This window comes from Choloepus didactylus, chromosome 22 (genome assembly GCF_015220235.1).
Source record: "Choloepus didactylus isolate mChoDid1 chromosome 22, mChoDid1.pri, whole genome shotgun sequence".
NCBI classification, from domain to species: Eukaryota; Metazoa; Chordata; class Mammalia; order Pilosa; family Megalonychidae; genus Choloepus; species Choloepus didactylus.
The window spans coordinates 36,705,497-36,729,309 of NC_051328.1; the positions used below are offsets into that span (position 1 = coordinate 36,705,497).

At 55.6% G+C, this 23,813-nt stretch overlaps 1 protein-coding gene and 1 long non-coding RNA gene across 6 annotated transcripts in view; one reads left to right on the top strand and one right to left on the bottom strand.

Annotated features, from left to right (window-relative positions):
- Positions 1-330: 330 nt before the first annotated feature.
- LOC119519005 lies at positions 331-7,894 on the bottom strand. 5 transcript variants are annotated; one of them, XR_005213917.1, is made up of 4 exons: positions 7,616-7,892; positions 4,630-6,291; positions 4,450-4,509; positions 331-4,261 (listed from the first exon to the last, which is right to left on the bottom strand). It is a non-coding gene; the product is annotated as an uncharacterized LOC119519005 (long non-coding RNA). The 5 variants fall into 5 exon arrangements; XR_005213915.1 differs by having other exon boundaries at positions 4,450-6,291; positions 7,616-7,894; XR_005213914.1 differs by having other exon boundaries at positions 331-4,509; positions 7,616-7,891.
- The window catches only part of LOC119519003 (c-Maf inducing protein), a 232,059-nt gene continuing 215,197 nt past the window's right edge, over positions 6,952-23,813 (top strand). Inside the window, exon 1 of the mRNA XM_037816469.1 lies at positions 6,952-7,685. Coding sequence (XP_037672397.1) covers positions 7,386-7,685 — 300 coding nt within the window. The 5' untranslated portion in view covers positions 6,952-7,385. The remainder of the gene's footprint in view (positions 7,686-23,813) is intronic.

Below are 23,813 nucleotides of genomic sequence, written 5' to 3' on the forward strand. Positions count from 1 at the left end.
GTTTTGGATGAGCACTGCTCCTTAGCAACTGACTCCGAGTGGTTGGAGGGGGAGAAAGGAGGTCACATTTAAATTGGTCAATTTGAGCAGCTTCACTGTGAAGCCTGGTGTGGGAGAGAGAGGCAATTAATCTGAAAAAGCACAGTGGTTTGTATTTTTAAAAATATGATCTGTGGCCTCCAGTTCTGCAGGTGGCTCTGCCAGGCTCCATTTCCACGAGTCAACGGCAGCCTGGCACTTGGGCTCTTCATAAAGTCCCTGTGAATTTTTAAACACAAACGGCATTTATCCTCTTTCTTTTTAATTAAAAAAATAAATACATGTGCATTGTAGAAAATTGGGGGGAACAAAAGAGAGTGTAAAGAAGAAAACAAAATTTACCCATAAGTGGTATATCTGTGTAATGGGTACGCTTGTCAAGCAACAGAAAAGAATGGATGATACCGGCCCCACCACAAATGAATCTCAAAAACTGTTGTGCTGAGTCAAAGCAGTCGGATTCCAAAGAGTACGTACCTTCTGATTGTATTTATTTGAAGTTCAGGAACAGGTAAAACTTTTATAGTGAGGGAAAGCAGATTGGGGCTTGCCCAGGGCTGAGAGTGGGCGGCGGGGACCAACTGTGAAGGAATGCAACAAGACTTTTGGGGGTTGTGGGAAGGTTTTATATCTATATCTTGACTGGGATAGTGGTTACGTGGGCGTACACATTTATTAAAATGTAGCAACCCGTTCCCTTAAAATGGGTGCATTTATTATATATCAATTATGCACCATTAGCGTTGGTTTAAAAAGGAAAAAATTACCTGTAATATCATCATCCCAGAGAACCTCGACTAAGATTTGGTGTGTTTAATAAATTGGTCAATAGTCTTGGAGTATGTGTAAAAAATATTCTTTCCAGAAAAACACCCAGTCATCTGTGTTCCTTCTCCGTTAACCTCAGACTTCATTATTTGGAGACAGTGAGAAAGGGGGTGGGGGGTAGACAATGGCACCTTGTCCCCCCCCCCCACCACCACCACCGCTGCTCTCCTTTGCCCCCTTCAATTTAGCGGAGGTGGAGAGCGATACACTAGAGTTATCCTCAGCCTCCCGTTATCCTAGGCTGCTAGGCATGGAAACATGCTCCTTCTGCCTCGTGCCCTCCCTCCACTGCCCGTCTGATGGAACTAGAAGATGGACTGGTCCCACGTCAGCACCGGGAGGAGAGGGATGGAAATGTTCACCCACTGCAGGGCTGAAACACGACTCTTGTTTCAGTGGGGAGAGTAAGTGCATTTTATGATTCGATTAGCACATTAAATGCCATCCGCGCAGAGTGTGTGTTCCGTGGTGCTGTTGTCTGACGCCTGTTAAAAATGAGGGGCGGCAGTGTTCTCCCGGCTGATGTAATTTTGAGACGGAGTTTTGAGACAGGGCTTCCAGAGAGTTCCCCAATAGCACTTGTGCCGCGGGCAGCTCCAGGATTGGGACCACTTGGGAACAGAGAGTTTCGTTGCCTGCTTTTTGCACTTGGCATTTTCCGACACGCGTAGCCTCCCGCCATTAATCAGGCTTCAAAGACACGGCTTAAAGGGGGAAAGGCTGCCTCTCCTTCCATCCCCAGGGCTGCGTGGTCCTTGACAGCCTGAGGAGGTGGCTGTGAGCGCGTCTGCCCCCGCGCCTGGGGAGCCGTGTCTGAGGAGGAAGGGGCCCCTGCGCGCCCGTGGCCAGCGCCATCTCCCCGCACTGTGACCGGGGATGCTGGGGAGAGGGCGGCCCTGCCCTGTGGCCACAGAGCAGCTGACAGGGAGGGGAAAAGCCTCCTTTTAAACTGGGGTTTCTCAACACAGGTGCTTGTGCCCCCCCAGGCAACACGCGGCAATGTCTCGCGGTATTTTGGTTGTCACACTGGGGAGGCGGCTGCTTCACGCATCTAGGGGGTCAAGGCCAGGGATGCTGCCCAATGTCCTACAGTTCGCAGGATGGCCTCCACCACCAAGAATTACCGTCCCCAAATATCAGCAGTGCCAAGGCTGGAAAACCCTGCTTTAAACCCTGCAGAGGTGCGTATCTAGGGTGTCTACACCCCTAGTTTGTTAGGCAAATGGGAAAGGCTCAAAGAATTGGACTGGAATGGAAGTGGACTGGATGGAGGGCCTATTAGTGCTGTTTAAATGCAGGTTCTAAAAATGGTGGCGGTGGGGACGTGAAAGAGCTAATGCCTATTGCGTTCTGCGCCAGGCTCTGAGCTCGCTGTTGGTTGCCTCATTTAACCCGTAGGACTCCGGAGGACGGTATTGTGATGCCCCGTTTTATAGTGAAGCAGCCGAGGATACCCACAGCTGGTGAGGAGTTTGATTTCTTGGCATCTTTTTGTTGTTGTTCTTTATTTTGTGGGGGGTGTGGGGCACGGATCTGGCTTTCCCAGTTGGCTGTGTGAATTGTGTCTGGAGCACCTGGCAGAGGCTCTGGCACTCAGCAGGTGCCAATACATAGGTGTTTAATGGAATCAAGAGTGAATGAATGAGTGAATGAATGAATAAAGCAGGGCAATGTAGTCTAGCAGTTAGGGGCATTGGCCCTGGAGTTAGACAGTCAAACATTCAACAGATTATCACCGTGCACCCCCTATGGACAAATCCCTGGAGAAAGAGGCACTGGTGAGTGGTTCACGAGAGCTGATTGTTCATTTTTCAGGCATTTCGCAAACTGGTTGTTAAACACAGACATTAAAACAGATTAGATTATATAAAGTTACAATTAAATAAGTTATATATAAAACAAAGATACCAAATAGTCAAAAACTCATCACTCTCTAATTATCTTACTACCTTTCACCAGTATCTTGGTTCTTGAGGCTACTTATGTCTAGGGCATGGGTTGGCAATGTGTTTCTCTAAAAGGGCTGGATAGTAAAAGTTAGGCTTTACAGGTTGTGACCTGAATCCAGCCCCTCGGCATAGTTTGCTGACCCTGCTATTTGTTTGGTGGACGCGGTCCGTAAGGGGGAACATCTCTTCCCAATTCTGTATTCAGTGATGCCTGCTGGCAGCTTGAATCGGCCATGGCAAGAGTATTTACACCAGGGAAATCGGCCAACATTGAAATTCAGGGCTTTCCGTTTGTTGGGCAAGCTAATTGTTAAACATTTACCATCGTGTCGGGGGATAGAGTGATGAGCAAAACAGGAAAGAACTCTGCCTGCTTGGAGGGACCAGTCTGTGGGGTCCGTTTCCGGGTAGGTGGATGTTGTGGGAAGGTTGGTGGGGATCCCCTGGAGACCACCCCATGGAGGAGGACATGCTCCCATGGGCAGTCTGCTTGCCAGCCAGGCCTGGAGAGGGCTAGCTACGCCCCCTTCCGGCAGCCCTGCGGCTCTCCTCTCCCCACCGGGGACTTCTGCCTCCCCATCAGACTCCTGTATGGGCAGTCTGGGTAGCAGATCTGTCTGTCCTGTCTGAGTTGGCCTGAAGGGAGACTTCGGAGAACTGGAAGTTGAGATCTGAGCTGCTGAGGGTATCCCCAGGTCCCAGCGCTGAGCCTAACGCATATTAGGTCTCCACCAAGGTGGCCCAGGGCGCTGCCGAACAGAACTATGAGGGGTCATTCCAGAGAGGAGGTGAAGACAGAGAGTTATCTGTTGGGGCTTGGCTCACAAAGGAGGGACCTCCAGGAAAGAATGCAGACAATGACAGGCTTGATGGTGACCAGGGACTAGGGAACCCAAGAAGAACCCGAGGACAGTGAAGGGTGTGTGTGGGCTTCCGTGCCCTTCCAAGTTCACGTTCAGTGGCAGGAGAATGGACTCTAAGGGGCCTGGGCCATACTTTGGTGGCTCTGGATTCCTGTGGCATCAAGGATGACGTGAGCGCATAATCCATCTGTGGGGACGGGCTTGTGCCTCCTAGAGAGGGCGAGGAGCTCCAGGGAGGGGGTTTCTGACGGAATCTGACAGCTGGTCTCAGATTCACTTACAGGTTGGGAACTGGGCGGAGGGAGGCGAGGGGCTCTGCGGTGAGCTGTGGTCCAGGGGGTTGGGACTCGATTAGCATGGTCAAACCATCCAGTGCCAGCCCCTCTCCTGCCATCCCAACTCACCGCAGCTCTCCTCAGCACTAGGGAATAGGTGGGTTCCGCCACCACCCCATGCGTATTTGCTGAGCCCTACTGTGTGCAGGCGCAGAGCCAGATGCTCCCGACAGCCAGGCACTCCTGGTGCCTGCCCTCAAGGAAGTTGTCTTGCAGCTTTCAGGGATTCCAGTCCACTGTTTTCAAACTAAAATCACAAAATATTATTTAAAAAGATGACATTGACTAAATACAGCACTTTCTTCCCGAGTGCCTGGTTGGGATAACATGACAAGGAGGACATTAAGAGCCCCACAGGATTATGAAAAACATGGAATTTGAGGTCATTTGGAACTTTGGGTTCAAATGTTGGCTTGATCCCCATAGCTGTCTGACCTGCTCAGAGCCTCAACTTCTTCCTCTGTAAGAGCGGATGATAATAACCTTTCTTCTGGGCTGGGTGAGAGGAAGAAATGAAACAGTATATAAGTGCCCAGAGAAGTGCCTGGCACTTGGTGAGTGCTGGTCACTATCATGATATTCCTACTTATTCTCACAAATCAACCACCCTGTCACCTGCAAAGCAGCATCTGGGATGGTCCTGGGAGAAATCAGGGATCCTCGGCACCCTGGTAAGTCTCGCCCTCTGAAAAGGGGGATGGGGTGGGCAGATGTCTCAGAAGACAGCAGCTGCCCTGCCTGCTGCTGGCCGGTCCCTGGCCCCATCACCTCCCTTCTGGGGGCCTGTGACAGCCTCCTCCCTGCCCTCCCCACCTCCAGGCTGCTCCTCTGTGACCCTTGGCCACGCTGCAGCCAGTGATCTTTTGAAAATGCCATCTGCAGATCACGCCCCTGCTAGGTCCTCAGGAGAATTTGATTCCTGCTCCTGGATTTCAGGGTGCTGCCCCCTGAGCCCCTGTTCACCTCCAAGGCTTTTGCCCCACCTGCCCGGGCACCTCCACCACCAGGCAACTGCCTGGAGAGGCCAGGCGTCCTCACTCCTCTCTGCCTTTGTATGTGCCACACCCCCCACCTTCCTGGAGCCCCTCTCTTCTTCCCCGTGGAGTCAGGACAAGGACCCCAGTGCTGCTCCCTGGCTGGGCGAGGCATCCCTCTTTTTGTTCCCGTGGTCCCTCCGCAAGAGTGGTCCTCCTCACATCCTCCTGGGCTCTGAGCGTCATGCTTTCTGGTAAGCCACTTGGGAATCTGAAACCTGGGGTGGCTCCTGGCCTGGCTAAGGGACCCTCATCTGCAAGGGGCAGTGATGGCAGCACCTGAGTGATGGCAGCACCTGCTTCACGGGATGGGTTGTTGTGGGGCGCTGTCGACGTGTGCATGTAAAAGGCGAGGCACAAAGGAAGCGCTCAGGTTGCCGGGGCTGTAATAACAATCACTATTAATACCCAGTGCCTGGCCCGGACTGCATACAGCAGGAGCTCAATAAAGGCTTGAAAAACTGACCTAAGCCCACCCCGTAATGGCCATCCCTTGTGCCCCCATCTGTATCTTGAGGTGGGGGTCTCAGGCTTGCCCTGTTCTTGTCTGATGGTTTTCTCAAGGCAGTTGAAGTTTAGTACTAGAAGGAAATGTCAGCAAAAGTGTGGTGAGTTGGTGGAAGTCTTCATTTTCTAACCCAGTGGTGTCTTCCCCAGGGCATGGGAGAAGAGAATAGCCCTGCCCCTCTCTGGGTGGGTGGACTTGAGTCTTATTTGGTGGTGGGCCCAGGCGTGTCTTCCACTCCCTGCCCCGGCCCTGGCCAGGCCCAGGGGGACGCTGTTTCGGGGCGTAACGCCATCGTCTGTTCTCGGGAGAGAAGGGGGTGTGTGCAATTCCTGCCGCATTAGCGATGCAATTCGATACACACTCCACACACTCATCAGTTCATGACCCAGGCACCTTGGCTTTGCAAAAAAGCAAAAATCTGCAGAAGCGTGTGGACGTGGGGAAAGCCTGGCTGAGGACCCAAGCATTTCCTGGGTGGCTTTAGGTGCCACTCCTGGTGGCAGGAAGGGAGTGTTTTGGCTTCCAAGTTGGAGTTGGCGACGCTGCGGTTCATTCCCCAAAGGCACCTCCAACGTAGCTCGCTCCTGGGTCTCGGGCTGGGCCTGGAGACGTGCAGAGGTGAATGGCCGGGTCCTGTCCCAGGGGGGGCAGGTGAAGAAGCGGGAGCTGCTGGGGCACGGGCAGGGGGAGGGGGCGCTCGGTAACTGCAGGCGAGGGGCTTGGTCATCTGGGTTCCTAGAAGGGATCAGACAGAGGCTCTGTCTCCAGGGGCAGAAGGAGGGGTCGGCTGGCGGAGCCCCGCGCTCGGGCCCCCCAGCTGGAGGACTCCCAGGGCCGGGGCCAGCAGGCGTCGTTAAAGGGCCGGGGAGACAGGCCTGCGGAGGCCGGCAGGCTGGGTCGGGGCGGCCGGCGAGTTGTCCGGATAACCGGGCGCGCTTCTCAGCTGGAGCCCACGCCCGGTCTTCGGGCCGCCGGGGCCAGGGAGAGGGGTGGCCGAGGTCAGGACGGCCCCCCACCCCGCCCCGGGGCGCCGAGCTAGGTCTGGGGGGCGCGCGAGAGCCGGGCCCCGCACCCGCCTGGGCACCCGCGGGGGCGCGGCCGGCCGTGACGCCCCGCCCCGCGCCCCCGCATTCCAGGCCCGCCCCGCCCGCGGCCTGTCGGGGCTCGCCCGCCCCAGCCCCCTCCCCAGGGGCCGCGCCCCGGCCCCCGCCCCCGTCGCCGTCCCCGCCCGGGCTCCGGGCTCCGCCTGCGAGAGGAGCCGCGGCCGCCGCCGCCGTTGCCGCCATTGACGTCAGAGGGGCGGGCACATGACCCTGCGGGGACCAATCGCGCCGCGGCCCCGCGGCTCTGCAATCTCCCGGCCGAGCCCCCCCCGCCCCGCCGCCCCCCACCCCGACACACACTCGCACCCGGACGGACGCACGGACACACGTACTGTACACACGAGCGGGCCGGCACAAAGACACGCCCGCGCCCTCTCCGCGCGTCCCCCCTCGTCGTCGCCGCCTCCTCGCGGTCCCCCCGTCCCTCCCGCCGTCCCTCCCGCCGTCCTCCCTCCCCGCGAGCCCGGTCCAGCGGCCGCGAGCATGCACCCGACGAGCTAGGAGGAAGCCGGGAGCCCCGCAGGAAGGACGACCGCCCGGCCGCGCGAGCCGGACCCCAGAGGGGGCCTTCCCGCCCCCCTTTCCGCGGGGGCGACCCCAGTCCCACGCCCCCCCACCTTCCTGGGGGGTGGGGGGGTGCGGGCTGCCAGAGCCGGGGGCCCCGCCGCCCCAGCAGCCCGGGACAGCCCCCTTTCCCCGCCCCCCGCCCCCTCCTCCGGCCCGGCCATGGATCTGACCAGCAGCTCGGGCGGCGGCGGCGACCCCCGGCAGATCGAGGAGACCAAGCCGCTGCTGGGGGGCGACGTGTCGGCCCCCGAGGGCACGAAGATGGGCGCCGTGCCCTGCCGCCGGGCCCTCCTGCTGTGCAACGGGATGAGGTACAAACTGCTGCAGGAAGGAGACATCCAGGTCTGTGTCATCCGGCACCCGCGGACCTTTCTCAGCAAGATCCTCACCTCGAAATTCCTGAGGCGCTGGGAGCCGCACCACCTAACGCTGGCCGACAACAGCCTGGCGTCCGCCACGGTGAGTCGCTCTGCGCGGCGCCCGGGCTGCACCCCCGGCTCCCCGCGGGGCCCGGGAGCGGCGCCCCCCCTGGCTGCCCCCGGGCGCTGCACCTGAGCCCAGGGCCTCCCTGCTGGGGAGGAGGGTTTTGGTGCTGGGGGGCAGCGCGGCACCAGGGCGCCCCCCTTCGGTCCTGGGCCCGGGGCTGGAATTGGGAACCTGAAGCTCCGGCCAGTCGGCCGGGCCCCGGGGAGACCCTTCGAATCCCAGAGAGGGTTTGGCCCACCCCAGGCCGGGCACCGGCGACCTTGTGCGCCCCAGCGCTTGGGTTTCTGATGGCTGGGAACCCAGGGGTAGACCCGAGGCTGGGCCCCGATGGTGCTGGGGGATCCCTTTCGAGAGGCCCTCGGCCCATCTGCCCATCTGGATCTGAATTGGAGGGGAAAACAAAACCCAAGGCGGGGGGGGGGGGGTAGAAAAAAAAAAGCAACAGCCCTCAAAATCCCCAACCTAAAGAATTTCCAGAAGCCAATTCCTTTCTTTGCTTTAACCGTCGTTTATTTTTTCTCCTGCCCCGGCTCTGGCAGGCCGGGTGGGTGCTTCCCTTTCTGAAAAATCTCATCGGCACATTAGGAGGTTGGAACTGGAGGGGGAGGGGGCAGTGGTCCTGGAATATCTTCTCCAGACCCCCGGGGGCCCAGTGCTAGGCTGGAAGCCCATTTCAAGCACTTGGGGCTTTGCATTGTCTATGGACTGTGTGCAGACGTGTGTTTTGTTGCTGATAGCTTTATTTTGTTATTGTTTTAAAAGAATATGGGCAGGACTGGGTCTGCTGGATGAGATGGGCAGGAAAAGCCATTGATCTGTTTCTGAAATCGAATCTGCAGATGGTGGCCTTGGTTGACGACAGAGGGAGACAGCTGTGGTGGGGTCGCGGGGTGGGGGTTGGCGGCTGGGAGGAGAAACAGGATGCTTTGTGTTTTGAAGCAAGGACCGTTCAAAACACCGACTTCTGCCTGGGCCTGAGCCTGTCCGCGGGGGGGTCCCCATCCTCTTGGGAGAGGTGGAAGGTCTTTCCAGAATGCACACCCCACCCCCCGCACTGGGCCGACCCCAATCCTGTTTACCAGGTGCAGTGGGAGGGGGCCAAGCCCGACGCCTGCCCACACCTGTGCCAAGAAAACCAGCCAGGAAACAGGGTGTCTCCTGTCATAGACATTTCCCCAGCATCCATGTTCCCTGGCGTATGTCGCAGGCCGTGACACGTGCTCCAAGGAATGGGGAGGGGGGAAAAGTTGCTTGGAGAAGCCGTACTCCTCCCGCCATCTCTCCCCCTCCTCCCTGTCCCCGGGGGGCGTTGAAGTGCACGAGGACTTTTATTCTGAATTTTGGGTCCGTCCTGTTCCAAACACCTATTTTTCCTTTCCTGTGGGCACGTTGGTGCAGTGTCCGCAAGGGCTCCTTTCTGGGAGAGGATCACCAGGAGCCGCGACCCATCCGAATTCAGGCTGGTGCATGTTCTGAAACCGGTCCCCAGCCACAGGCCGCAGCATTTGGCTCTTAGTTTGGTGGAGGGAGAACCTCAGAAAATTCGCCAGCACAGAGGAGTGTTTCAAATGCAGGGAGGAATTAGTGACCTCAGCAGTTCCTGCCTGGGATCTGGAGTCCCCAAATCTGGCTTCAGAATTCTCACCTGGCTCAGGGGGGGCTTTATCCCCCCGCCCCCCAACGTCTCAAAATGAAGGGGAATTGGAAGGGGAAGGAAATGGTTGAGTGGCACAATGGCCTGCCCGTGGGGATGGACGGTGGGAGAAGCCAGTTTTGGAGGCCAAAGGCTCCCGACCAACCTCCGGTTGCTCAAGAGGTGTGTGTGTGTGTGTGTGTGTGTGTGTGTGTGTGTGTGAGAGAGAGAGAGAGAGACAGAGAGACAGAGAGACAGAGAGACAGAGAGAGGGGTGTGGGGTGGGGAAGGAAGGAAGCAAAACCCAAAGCCGTGGCCTGGTTTCTCAGGCAACCAGGTGCCTCTACCCCACCTTTGCCTGCAGAGTGGATGGCTCCTTTTTGGTAGCTTGGGCCTGTGGAGAGCAGCTGTGATTTCCAGGACTGGGGACGGAGGGTTATCCACAGAACAAGATTTGTCTTGGCGGAGCCTGGCTCCAGTGTTGGGGAGCGTGGAAGGAGGAACCCCAGGTGGTGTCCAATGAGCTGGCGGTGTCCCTTCTCCCCTGCCTGTAGTCACCCAGCCTCATGGGCAGGGGTTGTCTTGAAGTCTTACCCCTGCCCTGTGAGGGGATCCAGTGGGTACCCAGCTCTCTCTGAGACTGAGGTGAGGGTGTGCTCGGAGAAGTTGGGGGCCTCCAGGACAAAGGTAGGGTTGGGCCCCACAGTGCCCATGTCCATCAGGAGGTACCGTGTTGCTGGCGGGGTATCTAGGCTCTTGGGGAAGCAGAGGCACCCCTGCAGGGTTTCCCTTTGACCTGGGCATTATGTAATCTCTCTGCATTTTTACCCAGACACTGGGCTGAGAAATATTAGCCCACAAGAAACAAAGGTGAATTTGAGTGCACTACAACAAAAAACCCTTTTCAACCTTTGTGGCTTTGAAGTACCACCTGGTCCAGCCTTGAGCTGCTGATGGAGCGAGTATGTTTTGTAGCCAGTCATAGCCTTCCACAGAATGTATATCGTCTGTATTTTAAACCATCTACACAGCCCACCTCGGAACCATCTGGTGATTTACCCCAGTTAACTGTGTGGGCTTCAGGAACAAGATCCAGAGTGATTGATCTGGATTCAAACTGATAAACAAACCAAATGGTCTGCAGAGTCTGTCTACACTGACCCAATTACTGGGATTGTTGTCAGAGATGAAGCCCAGGCTTGCAAGACCACCGGCTGAATGGAGCCGGGATAAATGCATATGGCGGCCTCTGGGCTCGCCTGGAAGGCGGCTGGAGCTGGGTTCCCCCAGGCAGGCTGCCCATTTCTTGAATCCCTGCTGGAGAGATTCTCAGCTCCAGCAGGGCCCCAAAGGGGTCCAGTCCCATCAGTCCAGCCTGGGGCCCACAGACCCGACAGTCCCCTGGGTCATCTCAGCTGGGGGGTGAGGGGTGGCAGCAGCCTCTCCTTGGTCTGCCTGGAAACTTCACCTCCTGGGGGGTTTGCTTGGAGCCGGCCCCTGGGCCTTCTGTCCTGGGCCAGTTTACTGATTAAATCCTTCCGGAGCCAACACCGAGCCTGCCATGGCCCATGACAGCCGGCGGGTTTGATGCGCCCTGCTCTTGGGGACTTTGGATCCGGAACGCTCATAAACAAAGAGGAAACACAAAGGCGACGCGGACCCGGCTGACGTGTAAGGGGTGGTTGTGAGGCGGTTGTCCCCTCCCGGTGCACACCCGGCCGCACCTTTAGGGGGAAGGGCTGCTTGTCCACCAGTCGCATCCGGGCGCCCCAGGGCTTGGGCCTTGCTGTGATTTTTGTGGCTGTCGACTGCCATGTGGGTTGTAAGTGAGTCAGGACTCCTGCATAAGCAGAGGGTTTGTTTGGAGCAGAACCCATTTTGCTGTTCCCAGTCTCTGGGTTGAATTCGATCACCTGCCAGGCACGTTTGTCAGCTGGAAGAGGGCTTTGTCCACAGGCTTCATTTCCCCTGCACCAGAGAAATACAAATAAGCTGCTTACCTTTCATTCCATCCTTTTTTTTTTTTTAAAAAAAAACCCAGCCCGCGGCATCTCACAATGGCAGGTCTAGTCAGAAAAGCCCCGTATTCATGGACCAAGCAGAGATTGGAGTGGGGAGGACAGTGGGGCTCTTTATACTCCACGCATAATTCACCAATGACCGGGTTCTACGTTTGCACCACACTGCCGCTCCGACTGAAATGTTTCCGGGCAGCCCTTGTCACGGCCAGGAGGGAGCAGAAATCACCTTAAGTCTCATCAGTTTCTGTAGTCAGATGTTTCCTGGGGCTCTGGATTCTGATCTGGTGGAGCAGTGTTTACTCAGCCCCCACCGGGCGTCACATGCCAAGCTTGGAGTTAGGCTCCCAGATCGGGGAGGTTTCTACTTGAGAATTAAAATCGCTTCTTCCAGAGTAGTAATGAATCCCACGGGGACGTGTCTGTGTGTACGCACATGCGGACGTTAATTTTTTTCCATTTTTTGTGACATATACCGTCCTCTGTGAGCCCACCCTCCCCAGCTCTGCTTTATTTGATGGTTTTAGTGGCAGTTAGTAAAAAACCAAGATTATTTTTTTTTCTTTCAGTGCCATTTGTCATCAGATTTTGGAGTATTTATCAAATTTGGTTCTCAGAGAATTTGTCTGATGGGAAGCAGTGGAGGAGCAGGGCAGAAAAAGAAGGGGAGAAAAAAAAAATCAGAATTCTGTGTGAACAGTGGCCAACCTCGCCAGGCTGTAAATAAGTGCATTTTAAGGCAGGTGTAAGTTGCAGTGCTGCCTTTGGCCTGGTGCAACCTGAGATGCCGTTTCTGGCCCCTGGTGGAATTGTGCCGTCCGGGTGGAAAGTCCTGAACTTCTCCTGGGCTGGGATTTTGCCCCCGAGTGGGCGGCGGGGGCTGGGGTGGGGCTGCCCGCGGGGGGCTCCCTGGCCTGCAGGTGGTCCCGGCCCCAGCCCTGCTCGCCCCGCAGCTGCCTGCTGATTCACCTGGCCTTGGGAGGGGGCGTTTCCAGGGCAACTGTCTCAGGTGAGTTTTGGGGGAGCCGTGTCATCCTAGGAAATGAAGGTGTCCCCAGGGGAGCAGAGAGGTTCGTTCTCTGTGCCCACTGAGGTTTGGCCTGAGCGGGTCTCGACTCTTCCTAAGGGAACCCCACTTGATGTCTTGCTGGGATGGACCTTTGGGGTGGTTGAGTTGTACATTCAGTTAAATGATTAGAAGAGGCATCGGGTGAAGCAGCCTGGCAGAAGCATGCCCACCTGGGGCAGAAAAACCCATTGGGTCTTGCTGTCACCTGGTGGCAGGTCTGGATTCTGAGGCCAGGACTTGCTGGCTGTGCCACTTTGGATGTGTCTTTCCTCCCTAGGCCTCGTTTTCCCCGCCCTGTAGGGTGGGGGTTGGTGGAAGGCTTGGCGGTGATCCTGACTGGGTGCCTGGTGGGTTGGCCAGCACACAGTAGGGGCGTGACAAGTGCTCAGTGCCCTGATTCACACCTTCCTAATTGCCCTGAAAGAACTTCATGAAATGCCATACAAATGGGAGGGGTTATTACTATTTAAAAACAGGCCATCTCTGGAGAAAAGTCTCCTGGGATGAACAGTGCATTTGGGAAAGTTAGGGGTATTTAGCAGATCTGGCATGCCTGATGGCCATGAAATTGTCGAAAGCAATTTAAGAAGGCTTCGTCTTGGGAGGGGGAAGGTAGAGTTTTGTCTCTTCAAAACAAAACAAAACAAAATAGAAACTAACACACCAAATATGTTCGAATGGCACAGTAAAGCATCCAATGAAAAGTGAAGCTTCTCTCCTATCCCACACCCCTAATTTCATGCACACGCCATTCCCCATTTCTCATGTCCCCCCAGGGCATGCAGGCACTGCTTGGCACTGTTCTGTTCCCTGGACAGTGTATGTTGGGCAGTCCCCTATCGATGGGCACTTAGGTTATTCCCGACCTTTGCTATTTCAAACAGGACACCTTCCGTTTTTGTTCAGCGGAGTCGTTTCTTCTTCGATAATATGAGTCTTCTTTTGTTTCCTTCTTTGGGCGGGCAGGGAAGGTTGTTAAAATCTTTAGTCCCACAGTGCTTTGCAAGGGGGAGTTGACCCTCCCTCCGAGTCAGGCTCCCGGCTGGCTGACAGTCACTGGCCAGGGAGCCCCCGCCGAGGGCCCGGCCACCTGGCCCCAAGGTGGCCCCACAGAGGGCTGCGTGAAGGTGAGCAGGGGCTGCTGACGAGGTCCGGCTGACCCCTGCCCGAGGCCCGGGGCGGCTGCTTCCTGCCCCACCTGAGCACATCACTTTTTGTCCCCAGACTTCCTGCTTTCCCCAGGATGGAAGCCAGGCGGCCTGGCCCCTGGTAGAGAAAGGGAGGAAGTGAGAATTTCTCTTCCTTGCCCTCTGCTGATGAGGCACCCTGTGCTTTCACCAGGGCACCAGGGAGGCCGCGTGTTTTGAAAGGAAGCTCCGCTTACATCAGCAGAGCCAGTTTGGCGCTGAGAAAAACCAAAGGGGGGAAGGACTTGTGTGAGGATTTGGAGGAGGCGTCCAAGTGGACTGAGGCAAAGGGGATCACGGAGAAAAATATTGATGGCGCTGAAACTGTTCCTGGCTCGCTTAGCCATTTCTTTCCACCCCGTCACGTGCTCGGTGTTTATGGTGATGTTTGGGGCCTGCAAGGAGGTGGTTGTAGGAGGGCACAGTCAGACGGAGCCAGGGGTTGGAAGTCAGACAGGACAGGTGGGACTGACCCCTGGCTCTGCGGTGTCCTGGCTGGTGACCTTGGGCCTGTCACCTAACCTCTTGTCTTTATCTGTGCAGCGAGGATTATAGGGACTTCCTTTTAGCCTGATGTCAGGGTGAGGAGAGGTAAGGCGTGGCAGTTCACTGGCGCATTCCCTCACCTGATAAGCTTCTAGGCACTTGGCCAGAACATGCCCCTGCCCTTGTGGAGTCCTGTGGGGAGGTGGGGGACGGATAATAAGCTAGTAAGTAAATAAAAACTCCCTTAGGTGGTGAGAGGTTTGGTGAGGGGTCTGCGGAGAAAACAAGGCAGGCAGTTGGGGTGGGGTGGGGGGGATCGGGGACTGAGAACCCTGCTGTTTTACACCAGGTGGCAGGGAAGGTATCTGGGCAAAGGCTTTCCAGGCAGGGTAATGGCACGTGCAAAGGCCCTGAGGCAGGACGATGCTTAGAAATCACCCGGCACAGTGGCCGGCTCCTACTAAATGGTCGCAGTTGTTGGTTTCCTTCTCTCTGCTCTCCAGGAGCTATCATCTATTAAAAAAATACTTATGAGCACCCAGAATGTGCTGGCTTCTGGGCGGACAGGCAGCTCCCTGCCCGCTGGAGTCTTCGTTTTCTTGCTTCTGTTGTAGGTTTTGTTTTTTTTTTGTTTGTTTTTTTTTAAACCTGGTTTCCTCCCAATAAATAGTGAAGAAGAACAGCTTTTAAGCAGCGCTTCAAGAGACTCTTAACTTTAAAAGCCCAGCAAAACTTTTAAAAACTAGCTGCCTTATCTATAACTCTGCTCCAAGGATTCAGAATATACCGACCGTTTAACTCACCTCCTGCTTTTTTGCCGATGGGGAAGCAGTGAGGGGAAGTGTGTTGCCCAAGACCCTTCCAGAATGACTCAATAGCAGGTCTGGGATTCAAACCCAGGACTCCCACCTTCCGGTGCCTTCCTTTGTCCATGGTGCCACTGCTTTCAAGCTGCTGTCAAAAAGAAAGCGTATGATCAAGAATGCTCGTAAAGAGAATAGGCCCTCGGTTTGGAGGGAAGCTGACGAGCTGGATCCTCCAGTCCCCAGGTGGGTGGAATCAGGCAGGAAGGCAGGTGCTTCCCTGGGGGCAGCGCTGGCTGGGTCCAGCTCACGTGGGGCTACCGGGAGAGGCAAGACAACACTGGAACTTTTGGCAGCTTCCTTAAGTTCCTAGGCCAGTCCCAAACTCATTGGAGGCCCAGAATAGCTCAAAATGGGAGCACGGTCCCCTGGCTTCCCTGCCTCCCGCTTTGGCTCGCTCTCCAGCCCTCGTGAATCTGTTCGCGGGCTCCTGGGCAGGTGTGGACGTGAGACTCAGCAGAGAGGGGCAGCTGTCAGTGTAGAAGGGCTGTGTGGTAGTCAGGGTAGGCTAACAGCTGTAATGAACAGCCCCCCACTGGCATGGCTGTATGCAACACCGTTTCCTTCTTGCTCACATCGCAGTCTGATGGGGGTCCTTGGGGGTCTCTGCTCCTTTTGGTCCTGCAGGACCCCAGGCTCCTTCGGACTGGGTTTGGGCTCTGCCCTCCTCCAGGTTCTCTGCTGAGCTGGGGATGGGGGAAGAGTGAGCCTCACATATTGGGCAGCTCGCAGGTCTGGCCACTCCGCTGGCCGGAACTCAGTCACGTGGCCGCATCGAGGCGCAGGGGTGGCTGGGAAACGTGGTCTGATGTGTGTCCAGGGAAGACGGAGGACATGGAGTGATTACTGCCCACCCACCGTCATTAGCAGGCGGCAGTGAGTCTCATGGTCACCAAGATGCCAGCAGCAGAGCTGCTTGCCTGGAAAGGATTTGCGAAATGACAGTCTCTAGTTTCTGCATTTGAAGTTGGTGGCAGGTTAGGAAAGTTTGCAGTCCTCCCTCTGGTGAGAAATAAAATAGGATAACAAACCTATGCCGTAATGACTACAGCGACGTTTATTGTATTCTTACTGTGTGCCAGGCACTGTGCTCATTTACTTTTCAGAACTATCCTGTGGGATAGGTATTATTCCCATTTTACAGATGAGGGAATGAGGATCTAATTCAGGAGAATTGGGAGGAGGAGGAAGTTGAGAGGCTAAGCCGGATCTGACCTCATGTTTTTGTGTGTGTATCTTCGAATGTACATGCATCTGTAAAATGTACATAAAATCATTTCAGCTTCTTGCAGACACATCTTAGTTGGAAATGAGCGGGCTTATCAGTTTAGTGTTTGCCAATATTTGGCAGACATTCCTTTGTGAATTTGTCAAGTGAGTTCAGGGAACTGGTGTTGTAAAGCAAATGCCAAGAGTTTGTAAAGTGAAGGCACCAGGTACTGGTTTGTGTGTGCAAAGGGAGTGCTCCCAGGTGCTGCGCTTGCAAAGTGAGATGTCATCTTTGCTCCCGAGGGGCTCGCTGTTAAGTTGGGGTGCACTGGTGATTATGAGATGCTGCAGAACCAAGCACGTTCCCTCCGAGCGCTTTATGCTTGTCCTTCTGTTTGGCGGGAGGAAGAAATGCAGTGCTGGGTGCGGGTGGTCGCGGGAGGGCCTTACTAGGAGAGACCCACCTGGAGGGGATGGGCTTGTGCCCGGAGGAGAGGAGGCTGGTGGGCGTCGGGCTGGGAAGAGGGAGCCCAGGCAGAGGGGTGCATTCAGGGAGGTTGGTGCTGTTTGTCTGGAGAGGCAGGCACCCCCAGAGGAGGGTTGGAGACCGAGGTGGAGGTGGGATTGGTTCCTGGAGTGGAGAGTCCACCGGCAGCTGCTGAGGGTTGGTGCTGGATTCGCCGGTGGCCATTTCTGAGGGGGTGTTGGTGGTTTAGGATGCAGGGTCCGAGGACTGCCGGATGCCCCTGGGTGGAGGCCACCGGAGCACAGGCACTGTTGACCCCCAGGGGCCAGGCGGTATGCCCGTGGCAGCCACCGCAGCCACCTGTAGCTTTGGTGCTTCGTTTTGCTAGGCAATGTGCCCGATGGGTTGCATCGCCAATCCCCACAACCATCCAAGGAGAGACTGTTATTCCCTCCATTTTGCGCTTGGGGAAACTGAGGTGGTACCTCTCAGGAGACCCCTGGATGAATGAATGGGTGGAAGAATGAATGAATGAGGCTACTGGTTGTGTGGTTGGGAGGTCCTTCCTGCTGGAGGGGGAGGAGCATGGAGGGAGGGGGAGGAGCCGGGTAGGAGTCTCCGCCCCTGCCCCTCCTGGGCCCCTGCCCGCCTGCTCCAGTGCTGTCGTGGGGACAGGGAGAGCACGTGTCACCCACCTGATGTGGCTCGGCTCCTAGTGGGTGCGTGGCCACCGTCAGGCGTGGACACAGAGCCCCAAGCTCCTGGCCCGCTGTGGTGGCTGCTGAGCAACCCCGAATCCCAGGCCCGAAACCCCCCACCCCCACCCCCATTGCCCACTCCCCTCCTGGAGACCTGGTGGGAAGGCCCAGCCCGGGCGGGGGACTCTTGGGCAGGTGGCATCAAGTCAGGCTGAGGCCTGGGGGGACAGGGGATGGGGGCACCCTCCAGATGATGAAGGCATGGCCTCTGCTTTGTGTCTGCACGGGAGGAAGTGCACTGTGCTTGGGCCCGTTGGAAAGGGGAACAACGACGACTTGACCCCTGTCTGTTTCATGACCCCGTGACTGAAGCTTGCTTCGGGGCTGGGAAACCGAAAGAGAATGAACCGCCCCAGCGGTCGGTTGTTTCTGAGCTTGGAGGATCCCAGGGGCGACTGGTGGGATGCCTGGCGTGTGTGTCCAGGCTAGGTGGGCATGATGGCTGGAAGATACTCAGAATTTCCTCCAGCCGTCTTGAGCCCTTTACTTGAATCAACACATTTAGTCCTTAAAGCAGCCCCTTGATGCAGGAATTAGCAATAGCTCCATTTACAGATGGGGAAACTGAGGCTCCGAGGTTCAGGTTACTCAACTGGAACTGGGGTGATCTGGCTTCTCCATGATGCTGGGGTTGGAGGGTGGAGCTTCCCCTCCTCGGGGTTGAGCTCGCTGCTCTCAGGCCTGGGGAGATGTTGCCATCACTGCCCCCGCCTTGCAGATGTGCAAACGGAGGCCCAGAGAGAAGTCACCATTTACTCAGCTGGTTATGGTGGAGCTGGGATTTGAACCCAAGTGTGCCCGTGAGCAGCCGGTGAGCAGAGTTTTAGGGCTCAAGAGAGGGTCCGAGGGGCGCCCAGTGGTTGGGCTGGCTGCATGCTGAGAGGAGGGCCCTGCAGAGGACGGGTGTGGGTGGCGGGTTGGAGCCCCTCCTGGTGTCCGGCCTTCTGCAGTCTGGCTGTCTCCCTGCGGACAGGGGTCTCCAGCACAGCCAAGGCAGAGGTTGCCTTCCCAACATCCCCTTTTCCATTTTGGGATTATCAAGCCAGCCTCTTGGAGCCTCAGTTTCATCCCTGAGATGGCCTGACACTGAGGAGCCGGCCGTGGCGGCTTCACTGTGCCGAGCGGGAAACCCAGTCCCCTCCCCGGAGCGGGACCTCGTGTGCCCAGGCCCTGCCGTGTCCAGGGTTGCGCAGCTTTCGCACCTCTGAGCCCCCTGCCTGCACCACCTGTCCCTGCCTTAGTGAGGGGTGCTCCCCACACACCCCTGCACCCTGCCGCCCCCTTATTCCCCTGCTGCATGGCAGTTGCCTCTTTGCCTGTCTTCTCTACTAGGTACTCCCCTTCCAACTTGTAAAAATAAAATGAAAATCATTGCATTGAAAGATGATGATCTTACAAAATAAAGAAGAAAATGCTGGGTGAAGAAGTGGAAACAGTTCTCTTATAATCCCACCACCCGGAATTCACCCATGTTAACATTTGGCTTGTGGACATCTGCTCTTCCTAACAAGTCCATATTACACCCATGGGATTGGGTCTTATTCAGCTGGGCATCCCCTTTATTGAGTACTTACTACACTGTAGGCACTTTTCCTGTATCGTCTCAGGGTTTTCCAGCCTTGGCACTGTTGGCATTGGGACTGGATAATTCTCTCCTGAAGGGGCTGTGCTGTCCATCCTAGGATGTTGGGCAGCATCCCTGTCCCCCCACTAGATGCCAGGAGCAACCCCTCCCCCATTACATCGACCAAAACTGTCCCGAGACATTGCCACGGGTTGTCTGGGGGGCGAACCCTGCCTCTCTCATTTAAAGCCCACAGTGACCCCACGAGGCCCCATTCACAGAGCAGGCCTTGGCCGCCTGGGCTGGCGTGTGGCTGAGTTGGGGAGCTCATGCCCCCAGCTCGTGAACCCCTTGCTTCCTTAGAAGCTGGCGCAGAGGAGGGAATGAAGAACTCCTGGGGGCTGCAGGAGCCTGGGTCCCTGGGCGCTCCGCGGTGTGGGGCTGGTGCCTGGTGGGCTTGTCATCTGGGCCCTGGGCAGGAACTCCAGGCTGGCCTGGCCCACGGCAAGCTCCTACCCGTTGGGCCCGTCTGGTTTGACCTCCCCTGCAGTCCCTGCCTTCCTCCTGTGGCTCTGGACTTCAGAGATCTGGGGTGTTGAAAAGGGGAATTGCATCATGCCAATAAAAAAAGAGAATAAAAAAATTAGCATTAGAAAGTTTTAATGTGAGGAAAATGACTTTGAAACCTGCTTCTCACATCCCGTCTGAATTAGAGCAGCTGTTTTTGGAGGGGAGTGGGCGGTGGTAGGTGACCTGGCTCTCCTAAAAAGCTGAACTACCTCACTGGGAGAAATATTAAAAAGGAAGTTCACCTGCCGGCAGCTTGGTGATGGGCTGGGGGTCTTAGGCCGGGGGTGTGGGAGGGGCGTTGCAAAGAGGAGTGGTCTGGGGTTCTTCTGAAAGCCCAGTGGTAAGCAGGGCACCCATGTGGGCTGACGCAGCCCATGCAGGGGGCATGGCGAGGGGCGTTGCACGCCTCTGGACCTTGGCCCCTACTCGGCCACACCCCATCTGGGCATTTAGGGCAGCAGCACTTGGAGGGGTCTACACTGCTTTGAAACCCGAAACCCTTTGCTCAGTTATATGTTAGGGGAAGGTGGGGGTGAACAGGACCTGGCCTCCACCAGGCTGACCTTCCCTAAAGGGGGGACTTACTGGGCAAGGTGCTTCAGGGTGCTTTTGGCCAGTGGTTTTGGATTCAGACATTTCATATTAGGCCGTTTAATCAGCGGTGTGATCCAGCTCTTGGTTTCTCCATTACTATCCAGTGGGGTAGTAATAACAGCTGCCTCCCACTGTGTTATGGGAATAAAGGAGATAATATGTGTAAAGAATTTAGTAGAGTGACAGGCACCTAATAAGGGCTCAATGAATGATCACCATCGCTATCACCATCAGTATCTTCATCACCATCACTGTCACCATCGTCAGCATCATCATCAGTATCACCACCATTCCTATCACCATCAGTATCACTGTCACCATCCAGTATCAACATCACCATGATTGTCACCATCAGTATCACCATCATCATAATCACTATCACCACCGTCACCATTATCATCACTATCACCACCGTCAAGATCACCATCACCATCACCATCACCATCACATCACCATCACCATCACATCACTGTCACCATCAGTATCACCATTGTCACTGTCACCATCAGGATCACCATCATCACCATCAGTATCACCATCGTTACTGTCACCATCACCATCAGTATCACCATTGTTACTGTCACTCACCATCACCATCAGTATCACTGTTACCATCTAGTATGCCCATCACCATGATCGTCACCATCAGTGTCACCATCAACACCGGTATCACTGCTTCTGGTGACACTTCTGTGGTGCTACAATTGCTGGACTGCAGGTCTGTTTCCCACACAACTGTGAACTTGCTGAAGGCAGCGTTTGGGTTCTGTTCATCCAGGAATACCTGATATCCGTCAGTATAGGGCTTGGAATGGCTCTGGTTATGGTGGGAGATCTAGGGACCCTGGGCATCCCAGGCTGTGATGTGACAGAAGAGCGTCTCACAGTTTTCTTTTGCACCCCACGTGGGCCTGGGACTCGGGGTTGAGGAGTCTCCACTGTGAGCTGACCAGGGAGCCTCTAGGGCACGCCCGTGGCCCTGTGCCTGTGACCCCAGCACCTGAATCCGCAATGGACTGAGCCTTGGCCCTCACCCCAGCAGGATGGAAACCTGCCGTTGGGAGGATTAAGATATTCTTGTTGGTTTTCTCTTCAGCTTTCAGCAGCAGTGCTTGGGAAATAAGATTTGGATCTTGGAAAATATGATTTAAAAACAGAATTGAAAGTCGGTTTTATTTTCTAAATGATATTGCCCCTGACACATGCCTGGTTCCAAGTGGAGGCCTCTGGTGCAGCATACCGATGGGGTGCTCCTTCCCGTTCCTTCCACGGGGCACAGTTTGTGTACATCTTATAGCCCCTTCCCAGGCGGGGTTTCTAGTCCCGATCCCTCATCAGTGTGCCAGCTGAGACAGAGCCCAGGAACTACCCTCTTCTTTGAGGGCTGCTTGCTTGTGTCGTCTCAGCCCCAGCTTGACTCGCGGGAGGGGGGTTTCTTCCTCGATCTTCACTGAGCCCCCTCATGAGTGCTGTGAACTGGACCCACTGACCCCGGTGGCTTTAGGAAGCTCTGAGTCCAGTTGTCAGCCACATCTCACTGTTCCCACCCAAACGGGAGATGGAGGACCGGGCCTGGGTGCTCTGATCCCTACCAGGCCCCCTCTGGAGCCTTCTACAAGGTAGGGCCTGGCTCCCCTGGCCCTCCCAGAGGCCTTCCTTTTACTTCAGGCCCACGCTTCGTCCTTTTCTGCCCTTCCCTGGTCTGTGAGAACCTCCTCAGTGGGCTTCTGTCCAGCTTCCCGGTGGGTTCGGTCAGGGGAGAGCTGGGTGGAGCTGGAGGCAGGGAGGAGGCTGAGGAGGAGGTGGTCCCTGTTTATTCCAGCTCTTTCCCCTCTGGGCCGCCCTGGGGGCTGCATCCCTTCACCAGACCCCTCTCCCAGTGCTCCCGTGACCCCTCTCCCAGTTCTCAGAAACCACTCCCTCCCCTCGTCCCTTCAGATAAAGTGACCATCCGTGCTGGTTGCCCTGCAGTCCCAGGTCTTTGCACTGAAAGTCCTGCCTCCTGGGAAGTCCCTCAGGCCCAGGCACGCTGGGACAGCTGGTCACCCTGGGTAGAAACCATCTCTTAGGCTTTTCCCATGCTCTGCCCACCCTTTGTATGTTGTCTTATTGTGTTAAAATCCCTCAAATTATACCATTTGATCTACCATTTGCTTCCTCCCTGGATCCTGCCTGATACATGGGGGCCTGAAGGGGACGCAGTTGTTTTTGGAGCCTCTTCCTCTTTAGAGTTCAGAGGAACCAGATGGGTGGCAGGGCTAAACCCAGGCAGGAGAAACTCATCCTGAAACTCTCTTCTGAAAATTTGCCCCCTTTAAAGACAAACGGACTTTGATGATGATGACAGCAAGAGGCCCTTTGTTGCCAACTCATTTTGGGCACATGGTTGGGTTAAAAACTTTGCTGCATGATTGTGTTTACTCATATGACAACGCCATGCGGCTTAGACAGGGGAGGTCACTTGCCCAAGGCCCAGGATGGCTCAGGGTGGGGCCAGAATTTGGACCCAGATACAGCTCCCTGCTGAGCGGTCACTAAGCCCCCCGATGAGACGGTTTCCAACCAAGGCCGAGCCAGGCAAAACCACACTTCTGCTGCTTCTGGCTTGGAATGGGGTGCTTATTGGGTGTTTCCAGCGTCCTCCCATGTGGTGAGCTGTGTGCATGGAGCCCAGAGGACTGGCTGGGTGGCAGGTTTTGGCTTTGCCCAATTCATCATGGCCAGTGTCGGAAAATGTTAGTCTATTCTTTCTTTTCCATTTGCCTCCCTCCCCTGCAAACCTTTTAAGATTTTTATAGCTAGAATCAGAGCATGTCCAAGTTGGAAGAGAACTTGCAGATCATCTCATTCTAGGATGGCAAATAGATGACACACGTGCCACCACTCCGCATTGATCAGACATTGCTAATTGATCTTGGCATTGCTTCCTAGTGGGCTCAGAGACAGGTGTGACTTGTGCAACTTGAAACCTGCTGCCACTCCTGATCTGGTCCAGCTTCTCACACCGTGGAGACTGGAAACCAGAGGCCCAGAGATGTTAAGTGACGCTCAGAGGAGCCATTGGGTGGCTGGATCTGCGGCCTACTCCACCCCACGGTGCTCTCTATTTAGAGATGATTTGGGTTAAGAGTCAGACATCTAAAAAGAGTGGGGCCCAGGGAAAAGGACCTAGGTTTTGCATGGCAGTGTATAGATCTGGGTTCACATTCTCTAATTTTCCCTGTAACTTTGAGCCAATCCTATGACTTTTTTGAAACTCATCTGTGCAACTGGAAACGATAATCCTTACCTCCCAGGGTTGTGAGGAGTAAATCTCATGGCGTGTATTTATGCAACATTCAAGAGCTACTTACTGATATTTATTGAGTGCGTAGTACGTGCCAGTCACCCTTCTGGGCATTGCATGTGGGGGTGAACTGTGAGACGAGGCCCCTGCCCGCATGGAGCTTGGTGTTTGCAAGGGGCCCTGCTTTGCAGGGAAGACTGATTCAAGCAACGTTAGCTTTTTTCCTTTTTTTCCCTCTCTGAGGCCCATGAGACTGTATTCTTATTGTTACTTTTCAAATACTCCTCTGTGGTATCCACTAAAATCTGGCCTGTTTATGCTTCCGATGACTTGCTTTGGGAAGTGATTTATTTTTTCTTTTGGTCCTGGTCTCGTTTCCATCCTTGTATTGGGGTGAA